The sequence below is a fragment of the Agelaius phoeniceus genome, chromosome 9, assembly GCF_051311805.1.
Source record: "Agelaius phoeniceus isolate bAgePho1 chromosome 9, bAgePho1.hap1, whole genome shotgun sequence".
In the NCBI taxonomy this organism is placed as follows: Eukaryota; Metazoa; Chordata; class Aves; order Passeriformes; family Icteridae; genus Agelaius; species Agelaius phoeniceus.
This window is the reverse complement of record NC_135273.1, coordinates 32766267-32786341: the sequence shown is the minus strand read 5'-3', so window position 1 is coordinate 32786341 and position 20075 is coordinate 32766267. Positions and strand designations below refer to the sequence as shown.

Below are 20075 nucleotides of genomic sequence, written 5' to 3'. Positions count from 1 at the left end.
AGACATGGCTTCCCTGACCAAACAGGTTTTTGCTCTGGGACTTGCAAAACAAATGGAAGAAGGAGAAAAAGAGCTTTTCCATGGCCAGTGACTGCAATTGCCCAACAAATTGCAAGGCACACTAATTCTGCCTTCATTAACAGGTACTGAGGAGAGCTGGGCATTAAAAGAATAAATTGGTGTTGTTTCCACAGTTGGACAGTTGCTGTGTCTGGATTTAATTCTCCTGGCAGGAGGGTTAAAGAACATTGGCTGAAGCCACAATAATTAGCCTTTTACCAGGGCTCTCATAGCAGACCTGCAGCTCCTTCTCCCATCACAGCAGGTAACTCTCACTCAGGATAGACTCACCTCTGTTATTTTTTTTTCTGTCCTGTGTATAGGGAATAAATTTCAAGCCATCTAACTCTGGAAATTGTATTCTGGCCAGATATTGAGCTCTGTGCATGTCCCTGGGATGGAGGGACATCTTCTCCCACCCTGGGATCCCCAGGGTCCCTTTGGACCATGACTTCTGAATAATAACAATAATAAATTATTCCTGGCTGAAGAAAAGTCTTCAGCCCCAGCCCTGCCATGAGTGAAACCTTTACCTCACCAGTGGTGCTTTCATGCTGCTGTGCCACAGGACCCATTCCCACAAGAAAAGGTTGCTTTGAGTTTATAGGACTGTTTTTGTTTGTAGTCCTGTTCATGTTCATTTTATCTTCAGTCTTTCCTGGCCCTCCATGGGTCCATCTCACCTTCACTGTTTGGAGCAGGGATGTCTTCCTGCCTTTCTGCCAGCCCAGTCACTGCTGTGGGGCATTTCCAAGATGTGTCTGAGCAGCATCTTCCAAGGAATAGCCCAGCTTCCAAACACAAGCCTGGCTGCTTCCTGGCACAGGGAGGGCTCTCTGGCTTGGCATCCCACTTTTGCCGTGCTGAAGGACAGAAATAGGAATGATTTTTCACAATTGGCAGTTTGGGATGTTCCCAAGTGATTTGAAAACTCAGACTGGGGCATGGGAGGCTCTGTCAGCCTGAGTCCTTCACCTGCTCTTCCTCTGTTCATCTCTTCATCCCTCAGATTTGTGTGGTGGGATGGGATGGGGGATTCAGGGATCCAGGGGCAGCCACAGCTTCTCTGGGCACCCTGTGCCAGGGCCTCCCCACCCTCCCAGGGAAGGATTTCTCCCTGGTATCCCAAGATGATGCACGAGGATTATTTCAGAGTTAATTCTGATCCTTCTTTGTGAGAAGAAATAACTCAGTTTTCCTCTGGAACTGATGATATTGTAGCTCAGTGCTGTGGGCTCAGTTCTTTAGCTGCCTGTTACTTACATTTCTGGGTTGATTAACATTAAAAAAACCAACTTGGTGTGATTTGGATTCATTTTCTGAAATGGTGGAATAATAATGAAAGGAAAATATCTGCAACATTAAGTTTAATGGGGTTTTTTTTCCCTATATTTACTGCAGCTGGGGCTCAGCCATCTGTATTCTATGGATAGCTGTCTCTGCTTCAGGACTGTGTTAATTGGGGATTGATTCACTTTCAGGGTACTGTGGCCTTTGCACATCTATTTTTCTTCATTTTGGGATAAATGGAGAAGAAGCAACCATAGGATATTTAACTCTAAATGACTGATTTTTCCCAGCTGAGTTCTTGATCCTTCTTCCCACACTGGAGTTGCTTGGGGAGTTATTAAGTCTTGGGAGCCATGAGCTGCTTTGTGTTAAATTCCCACCAAAAGACAAGATATTCCAGTGTTTTCTAAGGAGTAGCCAGAAGTTTTACTTCCTCTAAGTAACATCACCAAAATCACCCTGTTTTGGCAAAAAAATTCCCAGCTCCATGAGGAGGGAGCAATGGGTGTTCTCCAAATGTGTGTTAAGACTTTGGTTTTCTTAAAATGCAGTTCCTCTGCTGGAGGTCAGAGAGCAAGGTACACTGAGAGGTGTCTCCAAATATTGAGTTTTTGGGAAAGAGAAGATCCCAAATGAGCACAAAGCCAAGGAAATGTGGCCTTTCTCATCAGTGAGCTTTTAATGTCTTTCAGAGTGCATTGCTTCTGCTGAGAGTACAGGGCTGTAAAGAGCAATTGAGTGCTGCAAATTGGTCCATTGAATAATTGAAAATAGTTTAAAATGGCATCATTGGCTTAAAGATTCCTAATGAAGCCATCTCATCCCTCAGGCCTTCCCAGGGGCTTTACCCTGCTGGATCCAAGTGGGTTTTTTCCACGTGGTCAGTGCTGCTGCTTGTTATTTGTTTGCTGGTGAAGGACACTCATCTCTCCACCATTGCTGTGTTTGGGTTCTGCTTTATTTGCTCTCTTTCTGTCCCCAAATATCTGATTGGAAGAAGTGAATCAAGAAAAGTGTTAATTGCCCTTTGCACTAAATCCTGGGTTAGTTGAAAAAGCAACTTGGCATGGAAAGCTGGTGGAATTATGGATCTAAAGGATCATTTCAACCAGATCTTTCCATGTATCTATGTCTTGGTCTATATATATGGGTCTTTCCATATATCTCTAAGGTAGGAGTTCACTGATAGTGGTGTGGGCTTCAGTACCACATTTTCACCCATGTTGGCCCAATGGAAGGGATTGGAAATAGGTGATTTCCAAGGTTCCTTCCAACCCAAACCATTCCATGCTTCCACGTTAATGATTTGGAGGATCCTCCTGAACATCTAAAGATAGAAATCAAGTTTAAAAAGAAACTGAAGAAACAGTTTCTGCCTCATTGCCCAAGGGAAATCAGTTGCAATGAAACAGTCTCTATTTTTAATAATGTAAAAAAGGATGGTGAGGAGACAGCTCACACAATCAGAGAGAGCTGGGAATGCAGCAGAGCACTTGGGGAAAATCCAGAGGTGGTTTTCCCTTATAGAGGCAGGCATTAGGCCATATGAGAACCAAAGAGTCCTTTAAATGGCTTTGGAAACCACTGCAGGAGGAATATTGGGGTTGTTTGGAGGCATCTTAATTAAGGAGGCAGTGGGGAAATTTAGACATGCTGCAGCTGGGAATGGTAAAATTTGGGGGGCAAAATAAAAGAGGGAGGGAAGGGCTACATTTAGCTGGGCAATCTGGTGTCTGCTGATTTTATGGTTTATGAGTTTGAGGGGTGTAAGTGCAGGAAGAGGAAGGGAAATGGAGCTTGTGCAGGCTGAGGTAATGGGCAAGGCAGGCACAGTGGGATTGGCAGCTCTAGGGACAGCTCTTCCCACATAAATCCTGGCCAGAAGCGTCACAGCCAAGGGGAGAGGCAGAAATCATCTGAGCCAGGCCCCATAAATCCAGGCCTGGACACCAGGGGTGTACATCTCTAATGAACATTCCTTCCTGAGCAGCACTGGGATGAGCTCATTGTCTTGGGTGCCCTCTGCTTCCCCTGGCTCAGGGTCACATTGTTGGGATGGAAGTGTCATTCCAGGTAATTGGAGCTGGATATGTAGATCAAAGGAAGAAACCAGCCGTGCCATTTATTAGCTGAAGTAGTGAAGTAATTGAATTTGCCAATTTAAAGCCACCCTTCTCTGCCTTTAGAAAATACTGACCCTGCAGATTTTTGATGCTGAACTGCTCATTTAAATTTTGGAGGTGTTGTTCTCCTCTGGGGCTTTGATACATTACTCATGGAAATGTGTGTTTAGAGATGGAAAAGGAGGGAAATGGTCCTTGTGAGGGACAAACGAGTATTATACTCTGTTCACCATGTGTCTGCACAAATGGGATGTGCTATTATATATTTCCTTAAAAAGAGGGGGGAAAAACCCCAACCTGTGACAGTTTTTCACAAGGAATAACAAATTTCCCAATCTTTAAATAAACATCATTCTATCCTTGTAGAGAAAATGGGGTAAGAAATAGGTGTTGACTGCTCTTTTTTCTACAACCTTGTAACTGCATGAGAGTTTTGTCTGTTCCTCCTCTTCCTCACAGAGGAAACACCATTTCCCTGGTGCCAGATTTTGGGGCTGATAAGAAGAAATTGCCCCCAGGCTTTCATGCAGTGCTTGCAATTAAAGTGAATAAAATTGCACATGTTCTTGAAATATTAAGGGGGACGTTGGAAGCTTGTTGCTCTTCAAGAAAATGGAGAATTAATCACTGGAGACACTGGATGGATACAGAGGAGGCTTAATCCCTTAAATTTGATGTATGATTGGAGAGATTATGAAGGTGGTGCTGGGGACTGGCTGTCCCCAGGTCAATCAACAGTGAGTTAATGAGGGACAGCGAGTGAAGAGGGGAAGAGCTGTGAGGAGGCCCAGCAGGGATGTGGCTGGAAGGGGGGATGACCCAGCACGTGGCTGTGGTCACAGGAGAGGCTGTTCCTGCACGTGGTGTCTGGAATTCCAGGCTCGAGGGATTGGCAGGGGGAAGTTGGAAGTGCAGGGATGATAAAAGCAGCACCACGTGTGCTGGGGATATCAAGCAGGTCCTGACAGGCTGTCCCTGCCATCAGCCCCAATGCCCTTACTCATCTATTTTGGGCACAAAGTGTTTGGGAAAAGGGTCTCATGAACCTGTCTGTTGAATCTTTTCCTGATAAAGGGCTGGTTGTTATTATAGCAAGGAGAAAACACAATGTGAAAGTTTTGAACTGGAGCTGTAACAAACATCCAAAATCCAGTTCAGTTAATTCCATATTCATTTCCTTTTGTCTGAGTGATTCCTCTTTGTCTCCCCTCTCCCACCCCCATTTGAGAAGTGCCTTCCCACAGAAGAGTGGATGCAAAAACTCATTAAACCCTGAGCATCCATTGGAAATATTAAAAGTTGATTGCACAGATGAAATTAAAGAGAGCTGAACCTCACCAGTGATCTACATTAGATTTGGGAAATGAAAAAAGCAGCTAAGTTTTAACTGATCACTTAAGCTGACAGCCTTAGCATTAGTTATAACCTAGAGGATTCCCTAGAAATCCCAGCAAACACCACAAATCCTGTAGGAGGTGTGTATTTGAAAGTAGCAGAGCACGATAAATCCTCATATATTAACTTAATTTGGGAAAAAAAAAATTGTGGCGCTGCGTTGTGGCTTCAAACAGTGACAGGTTCCAGAGCCCAATATGGAAATGTACTGAAATTCTGTGGTGGGGTGCAGGGAAAAGAGTGTGGCTGGCTGGGAAGTGATGCCTTTGCAGTTCTGACTAAATAAACCGTGACAGCACAGACTAAATGCAATGAAAAATAAGGTACAGCAACGTCTCAGCTCGTGAGCTCCAGCCCACAGCTCATCTCAGTGTCATGACTGGGCTCAGACAGGGTGGGCATGATTTGTTTAAATTTGTACAGGGAGGCAAGAGCTGAGAAGTGCCCAGATCCCAGCTCTGCTCCTCACCCATGGGAGGCACAGAGAGTGCAGTGCCTGGGGAGCACCCTCTGGCCAAACTGGTGTTTGACTGCATGGAACACGCTGGAGCTCTTGCTGCAGCATCATTTTCTGTTAACTGTCATTAGAAATAGCAGATGGCATCTTGCTTTCCAGCTTTTTCCACCTGTAAATAGAATAAATGTTCCAGAAATATCTCCTCCTTACAACTCCTTGTTAAGACCTTTGGTAAAAGGAGGACTGTGAAACTCAGAGCTAGGGGTTCCTACAAGCTGCATTTCTCCACTAAAATTGAAAGAATTGAGTAAATTTGCTTTTGGATAAAGTCATTCAGAACTTGTGCCCTTTTAAATTGAGCTTTTGTATCTTTGTTAACTGGTTTTTGTGTTTTGTTGGGTTTTTCCTGTAGCTCCCCAGAGGAATTTTGAAATTGCCTTTAAGATGTTTGATCTGAACGGCGACGGCGAGGTGGACATGGAGGAGTTTGAGCAGGCAAGTTGAGCAATCAGTGCTGTGGGAGCTGAGCCATAAGCACAGCATCCCTCTGTGATGTTACTGCCTTCATTTTTGTGCTCAGTGCTGCTTTGCACCTTTCCCTTCTGTGCTCTACTGTGCTGCTTCAGTGCTGCTGTTTGGTTCTTTAAACTGGATGTGTCAAGAGAACGTTTTTCATTCATCCAGGACAGCCAGCAGGACAAACTCAGGTTTCTTGTGACTTTGTCACCAACATTCAAGGCCAGGCTGTGTGGGCTTTGGAGCAACCTGGTCTGGTGGAAGGTAGGGCATGGAACTGGATGAGCTTTAAGGTCCCTTCCAACCCAAACCATTCTATGATTCTGGAACATTTTCCTTACAAAAAGTCACCTTCAAGGTAGGCAAAGAACTTTTTTTCACTCTGCTGATAAAATGGGATTTTGATCCTACTGCATTCACAGCTTCTACTGCATTCCTTGATTTTGTCTTCAGAGAATAGCCAAGGTAAGTCTGCTTCAGAGGAGAGTTTATCCACTTATTCCAGTGTAATCCTAAAACATGTTATTGAGAGCATATTTTCATTAGTCCTTTACTTCTTACAAGGCTTCATCAGCAGGGACTTTGCTGCAGGTTTTTTAATGAGTTTAGCCTTCATGTCTGATACTGGTGAGCTCTTCCTATAAGCTGTGATTTATGGTTGTGTCTGAGTGAGAATAGATTGAAGGCTCGAGCTGTCAGTGGGGAAAAGATTTGCCCTCCCCTCCTAAGGCTAGAAATAGGCAGATTTTCCTTGCCTATTTCTAGCCTTAAGATATTGGGAACTTAAAAACACCCTGAAATCACATCCTGAATCACCAGTGTGTGCTATTCATAAAAGGAAATATAAATGCATTTACAAAGTGCTACCCAAGAACAAAGCAGCCCTGGAGAATGCAGGGACAGATTCTTACTCATGAGTTGGCTCCACGAGTAATTAACTGCAGAAGAGTCTCCACAAGGTCGTGCTTGGGGCACTTGCTATAAATGGGAAGAACTAGTGGCAAAGGAGGTCTGTTGAATTGCCTTCCTTTTCTAATATTTTGCTGCTATCCTCCCTAAATTATTACCTGTGTGCATGGTGTCATCATCACGAGCTTGCTCCAGAGCCATGGAATATGTCTGGGTAAGAGCAGGGGTTTAGATGCACACTTTGGACTGTGAGGAGAGTGGAGTGTGTTGATCTGCAGTCTGACATCACTTGACAGCTTGAAATGCAAACCTGGGGTTTTGGTCACGTTCCTTCCTCTTGGGTTCCTGTGGCTGACATGACCCCTGAGGTGTTAGAAAGTCTCTTTTTCCCAGCCCCATGACTAAAGAAGAAGTCAAGATTTGTTGGTTCTGCTTTTCAAGGTTGTTTATTTTCTCTTATCTGTTCCATTCTTTCTCTGACCTGCTGAGATCTGTCCAGCAGGTTGGGTTGTGGCACACTGACCACCCTTGGGGTTGTGTTAACTTTTTATACTAAGAACTACATGTGCTTTATTTACAGTCATTTTCCAATACCCATCACCTGTGTTAGACTGGCTGTCTCTACTCTAAACCAATCAGTGTCACCATCCCAGTAGAAGATGGAGGACAAGAAGAAGAAGGACAAGACATGCCCACATTCCTCCATCTTTCCTCTTGAATCCCCATTCTATAACCCTAAAATTCTACTTTTTCACCCTGTGACAAATTCACTCTCATTCTACTCAAACTCTTGTGGCTTGTAAATCTTCATATAAAGTTGGTAATTGTTTCCATGGGCTAAAATCAAAGGCACAGGTGTCTTTGACTCCGTGCCAAGGTCTCTGAGCCCCCTGCCAGGGTCTGGAATCACCCAGGGCAGCCAGAGCAATGTCCTGGGTCCTGACACCATCCTTTCCCCAAGTAAAAATTATTGTTCTTCTTTCTATCTGCATAGTGCATGGAGACAGCACTCCACTGCAGCTATGGGATGATATTGAACAGCCCAAAAGGTGATTTATGGTAGTTGCAGTGTTCTAGAATGAAATCAATTATGGAGATAGATGAATTTAAGAAAAGCAGAGAACAATTAACCTCCTACTAAAAATGCAGTGATGCCAAGGTGCTAACTCAGGTGTCACGTTTGGCTTTTTTATTAGAGCCACCTAAAATGAAAAAGGAACATTTCTACAAGATGAATGTTTCCTAATTGCTGTGAAGATGAGGGTACAAAATTGAATTCAATTATTTCAAATCATCCAGTAGACCAGGGGAAGTTATGCATGCATTAAGTCCCATAAATATCCTTAGGAAGGGGAAGGTATTTTTGTTAAGCTGGTTACCTGTGTCACTGCTTGTATAGAAAGGAATAAAGTTCCTGGTTAGCATCAGAATATTTGGGTAAAGGCTGAGAGTAAGAGGATGAAGGAGCTGTTTTGGAAAGTGAGAAGATATCTGTGAAAATACTGATTTGCTGCAAGAACAAACTCAGCTCCAGTGGGAGGCACATATATCTCATTATGCAAACATCTAACATTACAAACAATTGTTTAGATGATAAATCCTCTTTTTTACTCCTTATGGAAATACCTCAGGAGGAGCATGAAGGATGGCAGGGTTTGCAGCTCTGTCCTGTTAATCTTACCTGGCAGGAGCAGCTGGAACTGACCCTCTCAGAGGATTATGCAGCACTTTAAAAAAGCAACATCACTTTGGGGAGAATAGGTGGAAGAAGAGGGGGAAGAAAAGGACCACCATCATTCCATCCCTGCTGGCTGTGAGCACGTGGCAATGAACTTCCTACTCCTCCCTCACACCTTGTCTTTGGAGGCAGCCAACAGCAGGTCCCTCTTCTCACTGATGTTTGAAAACCTCATCAGGAAAGAAAATTACTTCAGGATTTAGCTAATATGTGACTTAGCTGGAGGCTTGAACTGCCTAATAAAAAAGCATTTCATTTCTTCAAGCCTTGATGAAGAATTTCAGGCTTTTTATCCAGTTGAGGCATATGGTTAGTGCTTAGTCCTGAATAATGTGGTGCCTGCATCAGTATTGCCTTCAATTCTTCATCCTTTGGCATATAAATTGTTAGTTTACTCCTCTGTTTTTAAAGAAAAGCTGGCTGAAAAGTAGAAAACTTGCCTGCAGTGTTACTGGTGATTTCTCTTTGAGTCTTTAACTATTTTAATTTTTTTTCCCCCCTCATCTGGTACAGGAGATGAAACATGACAAACACTTAGGCTGAAATAGGAACAAAAAAGAGTGGAGCATCTCAGAGCTCCCTGTCCTTGCACGATTGATGAGCTGTGGGTGAGGGCAGCTCCTTGCAGTGCTGCCTGCCTTTCTGGGCATTGAAAGGATTACCCAAAACAGGGACTGCTTCAATCATTTTGGCTCCAGTGCCCACAGGTGGATTTTCAACCTGTCCAACATTTGTTACAGATGGGAGAGGAAAAGGGAGCCACAGGATTCCACATAAATAACAGGCAGGAAAAGCTGCTCTGTGGAGCAGTCTGCAGTGTGGTAAACACTGATGTAGAAACAGGGGCAGTTTTCCAAGCTGGCCTTAAATTGCCTTGCTTCAGACAGTTTATAAATATTTGTCTCCAAACTGTGCTGCATGCAGAGCTCACAGTTAACAGTGAAGCACAAAGCAAACTGAGGAGTTGCTATTTACAGTGCAAAAATCAGAGAATTCCTGAATAGTTTGGGTTGGAAAGGACCTTAAAGATCATCTCAATCCAACCCCTCTGCCATGGGCAGGGACACCTTCCTCTATGCCAGGTTGCTCCAGGTTCTGTCCAGCTTGTCCTTGAACACTTCCAGGAATGGGGCAGCCACAGCTTCTCTGGGCAACCTCTGCCATGGCCTCACCACCCACACAGAGAAAAATTTCCTCTCAAAATGTAGTCTAAAGCTCCAGTCTTTCAGTGTAAAGCCATTACCCTTGTAAATATTCTCTCTCCATGTTTCTTGCAGGCTCCCTTCAGGCACTGAAAGGCCACAATTAGGTCACCCCACATCCTTCCTCAAAAAGCCTCAAAACCTCTTTTCTGTACTTTTTTCCTCTTTATTTTCTCCTCTAGTTGATTTTCCTTGTGTAAGAACAGCCAGCAGCCTGTGGGGGATGCAGGGTTTCCAGCAAGGTGAACCCAGCAGCAATAGTGTGGTGTTTTCCTCTAGAGCATCTCCTCTGGGGCTGTTCCAGCACTCACACTCTCATTAGGAAAAAGTTGAACACACTGAATAGCACAATAATGAGGTTCTGGCATCTTTGTGACAGCTGGAGCTCTTGGCAGCTGCTCTTCTTCCTCCCTTCCAACTTTTGTCTGCAAGGGGAGGAGGCTGATGGCAAACTGTGGTGGTTGCTGGAGCTTTGGGAAGCCTGGGCTGTCAGGTGGGGTTTTTTTCCTTCTTTTTCAAACTTATTGTCCTTAATATGAATCCTTTTGCTGCCTTGTTGGAAGAGGTAAGTTACTACACAGAGAATAAGCCTGGCTTCTCATATCCCAGCAATAATCACTCAGATCCACTTGGTAGTTTAGTGAGATACTTGAGGATGGAGAGAGGACATGGCTGCATTTGGCTTGGCTGCCCCCTTAAATATGCACAGAACCCTTAAAATAACACACTCTGGGATTTTCAGGCTGTCACATCCTTCATGGTCAACCTTTTGCCATCTTTTATGGGGTAGGGAAGTTCTTTTGAAGAGCCTTTTGTGCTGGGTACCACAGCCCCAGTGATGGAGGAACTTCCAGCTGTGACAAAGAGCAGCAAGGAGAGGGTGCCCTTGGGTTGAAAACCCCAGGATTTGTGCTTGAGTGGGAAGAAATGTGTTGTCAGCAAACTGGGGGTGCTGTGAGCTCACAAGGATGGACAGTAAAGGAATGGAAGCTCTAAAACATTTGAAGAGGTTTTTCTTCCCCACCATCCCTGGATGTGTTTAAGCCTGGATGTGGCACTGGGTGCCAGGGTTTAGTTGAGGTGTTGGAGCTGGGTTGGACTCAATGATCTTGAAAGTCTCTTCCAACCTTGTGAATTCTGTGATTGTTGCAGCTTCCCCACCTCCTGGGATTTTGCTGGGAAGAAGCTGCTCTGCTGACCAGGGGTGGGATCATCGCTAGAATGTTTATCTCCAAACTGGCTGAATTGTTTCCTAAAACTCATCTTAAGCACTTGATTCTCTTCTTTCTTTAAAATGGACTGAAAAAGCCAAAGCCTAGGTTGGCCAGAGAGGTTGTGGCCTCATCCTTAGAGGTGTTCAAGGCCAGGCTGGACGGGGCTGGAGCAAGCTGGTCTAGTGGAAAGTGTCCCTGCCCATGGAAGGGTTTTGGAACTAGATGGTCTTTAAGGTCACTTCCAGCCTGAATCATTCTGGAAGCTCTCTTAAGCTCACTCTCTTAAGCTCAGCCAATTTTTTGAATTGTTGTGTCTCCTGAGAATTGTTTTAGGAGGAAAAGAAAGAAGGATTGTGGAAACCCAGAGCACTGGGAATATTTCTCTGTCTGCTCTGGAGGAGCACTGACTTTGACCCTCATTCATGGAGAAAGTTTCCCAGACTTCAAGATAGACTGGAATATATAATATCCACAAAAGTGTGCAATAGATTATAGAGAGCAGTGCAGGTGTGTCACTGGGTGAGAAATTGAGGTTTGGGGATTTTTAGTGTGTTGTGGATGGAAGCAAGATGGAGGGCACAGGGTGTCACCCTGGGTTTCTTCTTCATGCTGCTTCTTCCTTCTTCTCCATGGGTTTGGGTGGCATTTTGTCACTGGGCAGAAAAGTCCCCATTGCAGCTCTGTGGGATCAGTTATTGGGTTAAAAGGGAAAATAATCCAGGTGTCAGCTCTTAACTGGATAGTTTAGTCTTAAAAGACCTTGGAACAAGAGATTGTTGCCATTTTGTGCCCTTCTAATGAAAAGCTGCTGAACTCACAGTAGTGAGACTGTTTTACTGATAAGAAATAATAAACACCTGAGTGTGAACATGAACTACTGTCTGAAGTGCCTTCAGTCCAGACCCAGATGAGAGGAATGGCAGATTTGTCTTTCCAAACAAGCTGTGGGTCTGCTGGTAGATAAAACCAGCACTGGGAGATAAAAGAAACAATGGGAAGGATTCCACTGACTGATGAATTGAAAAAGACATTAGTTTTTACAAATAAACTTTAGGTTTGCTGATAAAATAAATTAGACATTGAAAGATGAAGGAAACGATAGGGAAGAAAAACCCCTAAATTCCATAAGAATTGAAAATTAAAAGGGAGGGTTATACATTAGAGGGAAATCTCTGGTATTCTCGGGGCTTTAGCTGGTCACAGTGACCCTGAGATGTGTTAGAAAATCTCTTTTCCCAGCCCAGCGGTCAAAGAAGGAGTCAGAGCTCTTCAGTTCTCATTCTCAAGGTTGTTTATTGTTTCTTATCTATAAAATTCTTTCTCTGATCCGCCAAGTTCCATTCAGCAGGACAGACAGAGGCACACTGCCTGCCCCTGAGGTGGTGTTATCATTTTATACTAAAAACTACATGTACATTATTTACCATAACTTCCCAATACCCATCACCTGTGTTAGACAGTGAGCTCCTACTCTAAACCAATCTAAAAGTGCCATCATCACAGCAGAAGATGGAGACCAAGAAGAAGAAGAAGAAGGAGAAAGGCTGGACAGGCCCAGATTCCTCCATCTTGCCTCCTGAACCCCCATTCTAAAAACCCAAAAAAATCTATTTTTCCACCCTGTGACAAGCTAATTATTATTCTACTTATACTTTTGTGGTTTGCAGATTTTCATATGAGGTTGGTAACTTTTTCCATGGGTCATAATCAAACCCACAGGTGCCTTGGGCTCTGTGCCAGGGTCTCTGAGCCCCCTGGCAGGGGTCCTGGTAATCCAGGACAGCCAGAGGGATGTGCTGAATTCCAACATGGTATCAGGCCTTTTGGGAAGTCTGTACCTTCCAAGTCCCTCAGCCAATGAGCAAAGAGAGAAGGGAAATGTGGCTGGGAAATTGGGATAAAAAGGGAGGCTGCATCCTCCAAAAATTGAAGAGATCCTAGGGGAATGCCCCATGGCCTCTCCCTTTATTTGAATAAAGTAAAAGGACTCCTCTGTCTCCTTTTTGGACATAAACTGTCACAGACATCTTTTCATGAAAAATCCTTTCCTTAGGATTTTTCCTCCTGAGAAGCTGAGAGGCCTCAGGAACAAAATGCAACCAATGGTTATCTGCTGCTGTGGAATGCAACAGGTGCATCTGGGATTGGTCCATGTTGGTTGTTTCTAATTCATGGCCAATCACAGTCAGCTGGCTCAGACAGAGAGTCCAAGACAGCTGCCTTTGTTATCATTCTTTCTTTTTCTATTCTTAGCCAGCCTTCTGATGAAATCCTTTTTTCTATTCTTTTAGTATAGTTTTAATGTAATATATATCATAAAATAATAAATCAGCCTTCTGAAACATGGAGTCAGATCCTCATCTCTTCCCTCAACCTGAGACCCCTGTGAACACCATCACAATAAACCTCTGATGTTTGTGTATTCATTTTCCTGGCACAGAGAAACCAACAGCTGGTAGCCCCACAAAGGCTGGCACAGGCTCTGGTGTGGTTTTGACTGTGCCATGTCCCTGTGGTTTGTAGGTGCAGAGCATCATCCGCTCCCAGACCAGCATGGGCATGCGGCACCGGGACCGCTCCACCACCGGCAACACCCTCAAGACCGGCTTCAACTCCGCCCTCACCACCTACTTCTTCGGGGCTGACCTCAAGGGGAAGCTCACCATCTCCCACTTCCTGGACTTCCAGCGCAAGCTGCAGCACGACATTCTGAAACTTGAGGTTTGGAATGGTTGGTTTTGTCCAGGGGAGGGCAGCGCAGCGTGGGTTGTGCTTAGGGTGGGTGTGAAAAACGCCAGGCAGTTGTTTTTTAAAAATTTTAAAAGTTTAATAGTTATAAAATGGTTATAAAAATAGCAGTATAATTAGAGTAATAATAATTTGGACAATATGAGACAATAGAAATAAAGAGTTACAGACAGTCCAGGTACCTCTTTCTGGGCAAAATAAGCCCGAAAAAAGGCCCCACGTTAACAGAGGATTAACCCTTAAAAGCAACAGCCTGTTGCATATTCAGACACCTCATCCATGATGCATAAATTCCATTCAAACCCAGGATTCTGGCTGGGCAGTGTCAGCTTCTTCCTCTGAATCCTGACTGAGTCTTCAGGGCTGAGTGAGGCAGGAAGAACTCGATAATGGAGCAATAAATTCTCTTTCTCTGAAAGATTCAGGTGTCCTGTGGCTGCTATCTCACTGCAAGTCCTTTCTTTAAAGAAAGTATCCTACATAGCACAGTTTCTGTTTTAGCATTATGTTATAACCTAAAACTATATTTAACACACTCCTAAAAAGATTAATACACCATAACTTTCCAACTTAACACATATAATATTCATCTGAATATTTACAAAAAGCCAATCATAAAATATGCATTTTTCACAGTGGGGAAAATTTCTGGAGGAGGAGCAAGAGACTGAGAAGGGTACAGGGGGAAATTCTACAGGTGTGACTTGCAGATCCAAGCTGTTAAATGCTGTTATTTGAGCATTTCAGTGCCTGTGGCACTCCCCAAGGAATGTCTCCAGCATTTGTTGGTGGCTGCTCTTGGTACATCCTGGGTGTGTGTCCCTCTAAAAGCCTGCCTGTTGCCTTGGCACTACTGATGGGGATGATTTAAGGGAGAAGCTTTTAATGCCTTATTTCAACAACAACAGAGGTTGTGAGTGGCCTCTTGCTGCCTTGCTGAGGAAGGTTGGTCTCAGTCCTAATCAGTGAGTTGGGCCCTAAAGGACCAGGATTTATAACATTCCCAAAACTCTTCATTGTCACTGTCATATTTTCTGAAAAATCCCTTTGCCAGGATTTCTTCTCCTGGCAAGCTGAGAAGCCTCAGAGAAAAATGAAAACAGTATTATCTCATTTGCTTCTCCTGAGTTTTGCTGCTTTGGAATGTGCTTTGGACATTGTTTACCAACTGGTCATTGTTTTATTGGTTTCATGTGAATTCTTTTAACTTAATGGCCAATCACAGTCAGGCTGTGTTAGACTCTGGAGACAGTCACAAGATTCATTATTATCTTTTAGCCTTCTATCTGTATCCTTTCTCTATTCTTTAGTATAGTTTAGTATAGCATTCTTTTATATAATATAGTAACATAAAATAATAAATTAGCCTTCTGAGAACATGGAGTCAGATTCCTTCATTCCTCCTCCATCTGGGGAACCCCAAAAATACCACACTTCATCTCTGCTTTTGTCCCCACCTTTTCTGTTTGCTTCATTATTCTGAATGTTTTTGCTGAGAAAGTGTTCAAGGTTTGTTTGGATCCTCCTAAATAGGTGGTCTCTGTTATGTGACTTCTGTTGTTCACTCCTGGATGTTTTATGAGAAATGTTGTCCATCTCGTCTGAATTTAATCTCCTTTTTAATTTGCATTGCCCTGACTTTTAACACCAGCTCCCAGCCTCCTGCTCCTCATCGCATAACCTGAATTTAAGCATCACCCTTTAAAATCTGGTTCTTTTGTATAAAAGCAGTAGAAGGACAGCAACAGGGGACTTGTTGGTCTGTCTCAGCTCTCAGGTAGAGCTGAGTCAGTTGGAAATGGTGCCCATCACTGCATCAGGCTGCAGGGTTCAACCTGGCTTGAGCAAAGCCAGGCTTTTATTTGCATTGGAAATCAGGATTTGTGCCTAAGAAGATGCCCCCCAGCCTATCAGGATTACAGAATTCAGAGCTCTGTCACTTCAGCCTGGTGTATTATTGCTCACATGCTCAGGTTGTGTGATCAGCATTTTCTTAAGTTCTTATCAAGTCAGTCATTGCAATTTAAAACTGAATTTATTTCCTTTTTTATTTGGCATTTACAAATCCAAATAAGAAACTGACCCAAGGACTGATTATTTTATTTTTGTGAAGGCAATTGCCTGGTTCACTGCCTTCATTTCCTGGCCATTAAAGCAGGTGCTGTGGCCCTGCCTTTGCAGGGGGAATTGGCTGCCTGAAGAAAATGTTCTTTGTGAACTGGGTCATCTCCTCAGTGCCTCTGCAAATTGAAAGGAATAAAATGCTTTTTAAGGTGAAGAAACATCAGGTGTAACCTGAATGTAAAGGCAAGAGAAGCAGAGGTTTTTCCATGCCCTGGTTTTCCCCTGCCCTGTTCACTCCAGGGGTGGGCACTGAAGTGTTCCTGACCCTGTGCTGTGCTCCCTCCACAGCTCCCCACTTCCCTCATTAAGAGACAATGGGGGTTTTTCTTTTCAGTTTCATGATACTTGTTCTTCTCTTTCTGCTGTGACAATTTAGTTCTTGATGATTTCAGTCAATTGTGCATCTTCCTGGCTAATAGTAGTTGCTTTTCTAACAGATTATTTATAACTGGGGACAAAAAAAGATATTTATGTCTGAGTAAGTTATCAAATATCATGAAGGCATCATTACTGACTCTCTACCAGCACCAGGCTGATACTCAATTCCACTGAAACATTGGTGGCTCTGTTCTGCCAAACTTAACTTTTCCTTGAGTTCATGCTACTAAAGCCCTGATTTTCCTGTTCCTAACTCTCATTGATTTAGGCAAAACAGGCCTATTTCTGTCCCCAGCATTATGCAATGTGGCTTCTCTCCTCTTCAGCTTTTATCTCTTTTGACCTGATCTCCCAGCTTTCCTCCTTGCTTCACATTTGATGTGTTTGTTCACACTTAAGGAGCTTTTCCCAGAGTGTCTGGTGGGTTTGTGTTGTTCCTTTGCCAGGGAGTGCCCTAATGACCTCAGCTGCTTGAAAAGCACAGCAATTCAGAGATGAGATGTCTCTTGAGAAGAGAGGGGTTCACCCTGACCATGTAAATCAGGAAAATGTGAGAAGTGGTGCTCTGCTGAACTCTTCTTCCCTCATCTGCTCATCCTCTGCATGGAGCATGGCCTGGAGCTGGGATGTTGATTTGAAACCCAGTTTTTGTTCATGATCAGAGCTCTGGGGAGGTCCTTGGGGAAATACAGGTCTGAAGAATCTCCTGGGGCTGCTGCAGCCTCTGTTCCCCAGCTGGGATGCTGGCTTTGTCTCATCTGGAAGAAAGCTGCTTTAAGAAAAAACTTTCTTTTAAAGCTTTTTCCCTTCAGCTCAGGATCCAGGCATTTCTGCAGTTCAGACACTTGAGCTGTTTTCTGCTGACTGAAGGTGGAACAATAGTTTCTGACCATCTGAACCCACTTTATCTTCCTCTTACTGATTTTGGTTCATTTTTTTTTTAAATCAAAATACCCATGCATATTTCTTGCTAGGATTCAGCAGAAGCTCTCACAGAGGAATTAACTCAGACAAAGCCCTGAACATTTCAATGTTCCTTATGGCTGAAGTGTTGATAGCAGGTTTAAGTAACCATGGCCTGCTGTTTTCTTCTTTTCTGCTTTTATTTCTTTTTTTATGCAAGTATATTTTCCATCATTTTATGAAGACTCAGCTGTCAACTCAGTTGCAGGAAGGGAAGGATGAGGGAAGTAACCACAGCCAGAGGTAGAGGAGAAGCTTTTAATGCCTTATTTCAACATTTTGGGGCTTATTTCAACATTTCAACACTTGGAGAAAACTGTGGTCAGTTTTTGGGTTATGGGGTGGTCCTGCTTAGCTAAGGCTGAGCCACAGCACCCAGCCCAGCAAATGGGGCTCCTGGCAAGGTCCTGTGGCCAGAAGTCCCTCTTTACTTGTGGCTTGCTTTGACAAACAGTGACAAGTTTATCTGGACAGGCTCTGCAGCTCTCACATGTCCCCTTGGGACAGGTGGTGTTGGGCTTTTGGTTTTTGAGTGGAAGATCTCTGTGAGTCTGGAAGATGAATAGGACTTGACATCATTGTTTATGCTGTTTCTGCTTGTTAGTGCCTGTCCCAGATATCCCTGTGTCCTTGGAGGACCAAAAGGAGTCCCAGCCAGCCTTTGGGGCTCTCCCAGCCTAAATTCTTTTAGGATTCTGGAAGTGCACATAGAAGAGATGTGTGAGCCCTTTGTTCTTCATGTCTCTGTCACTCCTGCAAGGCACCCCAAAACCTGCTGATAGCACTGATTTCATCTCCATATTTTTCCTCTTACCCAAGGATTAAGGATGCCCCAATGTCCCTCCCAAGAAAAAGGTCTTCCAAGCAAAGTAAAATGGGATGCTGTAAGAATATGGCAAAGGTACAAGACATCACTGCTGTCATCTGGAAAATTCCTTACCTTCTGTGTCTGTTCTGTGACAGGTGATGTGGGAGTAACCTCTTTATCCTGGAAATTCCTGTTTTCATGGCCAGTGCTAATAGAGTTACTGCCTGGTTTGGTTTTTATGAAGAAGGGGTGCTGGATGCTCTTCCATCTGCCCACAGCTCCTTAGAAAGTCCTCAATCCTCTGGGATCTCAGGCCTGTCTTAACAAATACTCTGGTTTCAGATTTGGGTTTTATGGTAATAACTTAAATCTGTAAGTGCCTTTCTGAGTCCCAGTGTTGGAATAGTTAGTATCCAAGTAATCCTGTGGCAGGTATTAAAAACTGCTCTGTTGTTACCAGCTTACTCAAGATTTTTTGGGATTCTGCCTTGGTTTTTATATAGGCTGGCAGAGCAATACAGCTTTTAGTGATTTGTTAACAGTAACAAAACTTGCAGTAATGAGTCACATATCTTTGTTTCTGCTGCAGTCATTTAGGGGGAAAATGAGTAATTTAAGTAAATGGTTTTGAGTAGCCTGAAAAATGAAGTCTGACAGTGTCAGATTGGCTGAGCTTGGTAAGGAAGGGCCCAAACCCCAGACTTTTTAGAGGTCAGTTTGCTGCTGAACCTAGACAAGACATTTTTGTTTGGTTTTAAGTCACTTTTATGACAGTCTGTGTCATGATCAGCTGTGTTGTCTCTCAAGGTTTCCTTTACCTGCTGATCCTCTCACTTCAACCTCACCCTGACCCAGCCCCTGTGGGAACAATGATGGGGAATGTCAGGTTTTCCCTTTTTCCTTATGAATTCTGCCTTTTGAGCAGTCCTGTAGTGGATTTTGTGTAGTTACACAGTTTTGTCAGTTCTGTATCTATATCCTGGATATCTAGAACTCCTGCTTTAGCTCCAGATTTGCTTTCTCTTCCTTCAGGTGACCCTTACATCTGAAAAGCCAAACCAGTACTTGTGGAATTGCTTCTTCAGTAGGGCAATTAATGACAGGCACAAAAGTTGTTTGTGTTCCCTGCTGGTGATTTCCTGGCCTGGCTGCAGGGGAAGGAGAGGAGGATGGGCTGATGGCTAAATCCAGAAAGCCTAAAGTGTGCCCCATGAGTGCCCTGTTTATCCCAGAGGATGAGTGATGTGTCACTGTTGTCAGGCCCTGACCAGATAAAAGGTGTGTTGATAACTAATAACCTTTAAACAGCTCTGGAGGAAAAGAGGATCTGGATATGGAGGCTCTACCCTCCAGAAGAACTTACTGAAGTCAGAGATGGACAAAGCCATGATGGATTTAGTGCCAGGGAGAGGGGAGTTACCAGGAGACCCTGCAGACCTACATATTCCTTCTTCTCCATTTCCCTGGAAGGAGTTGAGGGAACAAAGTGAGGCTGATGTCCCTGCCTTTGATGGATAGCCATGAAAAGGTGCTGGGTGACAGAATTGTGTGACATGTCCAGTTAAAAGTGGGATCATCCAAGCAGTGTGAATAGTTTCACATCAGGGAGCTCTGCAGTTAAGGCACAGTCCAGCATACACAGATGGAATCTGGGAATTTCTGGGCAGGCAGTGGAAGTGACTTGGACAGCTCATCCTGGTTTTGACAGCATTCAGAGCTGGCAGCCTGCTTTTGTCTTGGCATGTGAGTGGAAAGGGTCACATGCAGCTTTCAGGTTGACTGCACCATCTCAGGTTTGGGGGAAAAGCTGGCATTCATTTCCTGTCCAGTGTCAGCCAGAGACCTGGGGGGAATTCAGAGTGGAACATTAGTATGGAAAAAAAATCTGAGGCTAGGGATGAGTTATGAGGCCATGGTATGTGCAGCTTAAAGGAAGGGCAGAAGGGAGAGATAACTGTCTCAGAAAACACGAGGAGTCACCATAAAGGAGTCTGAGGCAAGTCATTTTCATCAATCAGGAACAGCAGAGCAGGTAATGAAATGCCTAAGTGTGCACCAGGGAAAGTTTAGTTGAAATCCAAGGCAGGTTGAGTTCCAGTCCCTTTTTCCATGGAGCAGGGGGAATGCTGGTGGGTGGGGTTTCACTGTCA

At 44.0% G+C, this 20075-nt stretch overlaps 1 protein-coding gene across 4 annotated transcripts in view; it reads left to right on the top strand.

Annotated features, from left to right (window-relative positions):
* The window catches only part of MICU1 (mitochondrial calcium uptake 1), a 95227-nt gene that overhangs the window by 52013 nt on the left and 23139 nt on the right, over positions 1 to 20075 (top strand). For all 4 annotated transcript variants that reach the window (XM_077183462.1, XM_054637599.2, XM_054637598.2 and 1 more), the window contains 2 exons: positions 5738 to 5820; positions 13428 to 13625. In XM_077183462.1, the coding sequence (XP_077039577.1) occupies positions 5738 to 5820; positions 13428 to 13625 (281 nt within the window). The remainder of the gene's footprint in view (positions 1 to 5737; positions 5821 to 13427; positions 13626 to 20075) is intronic.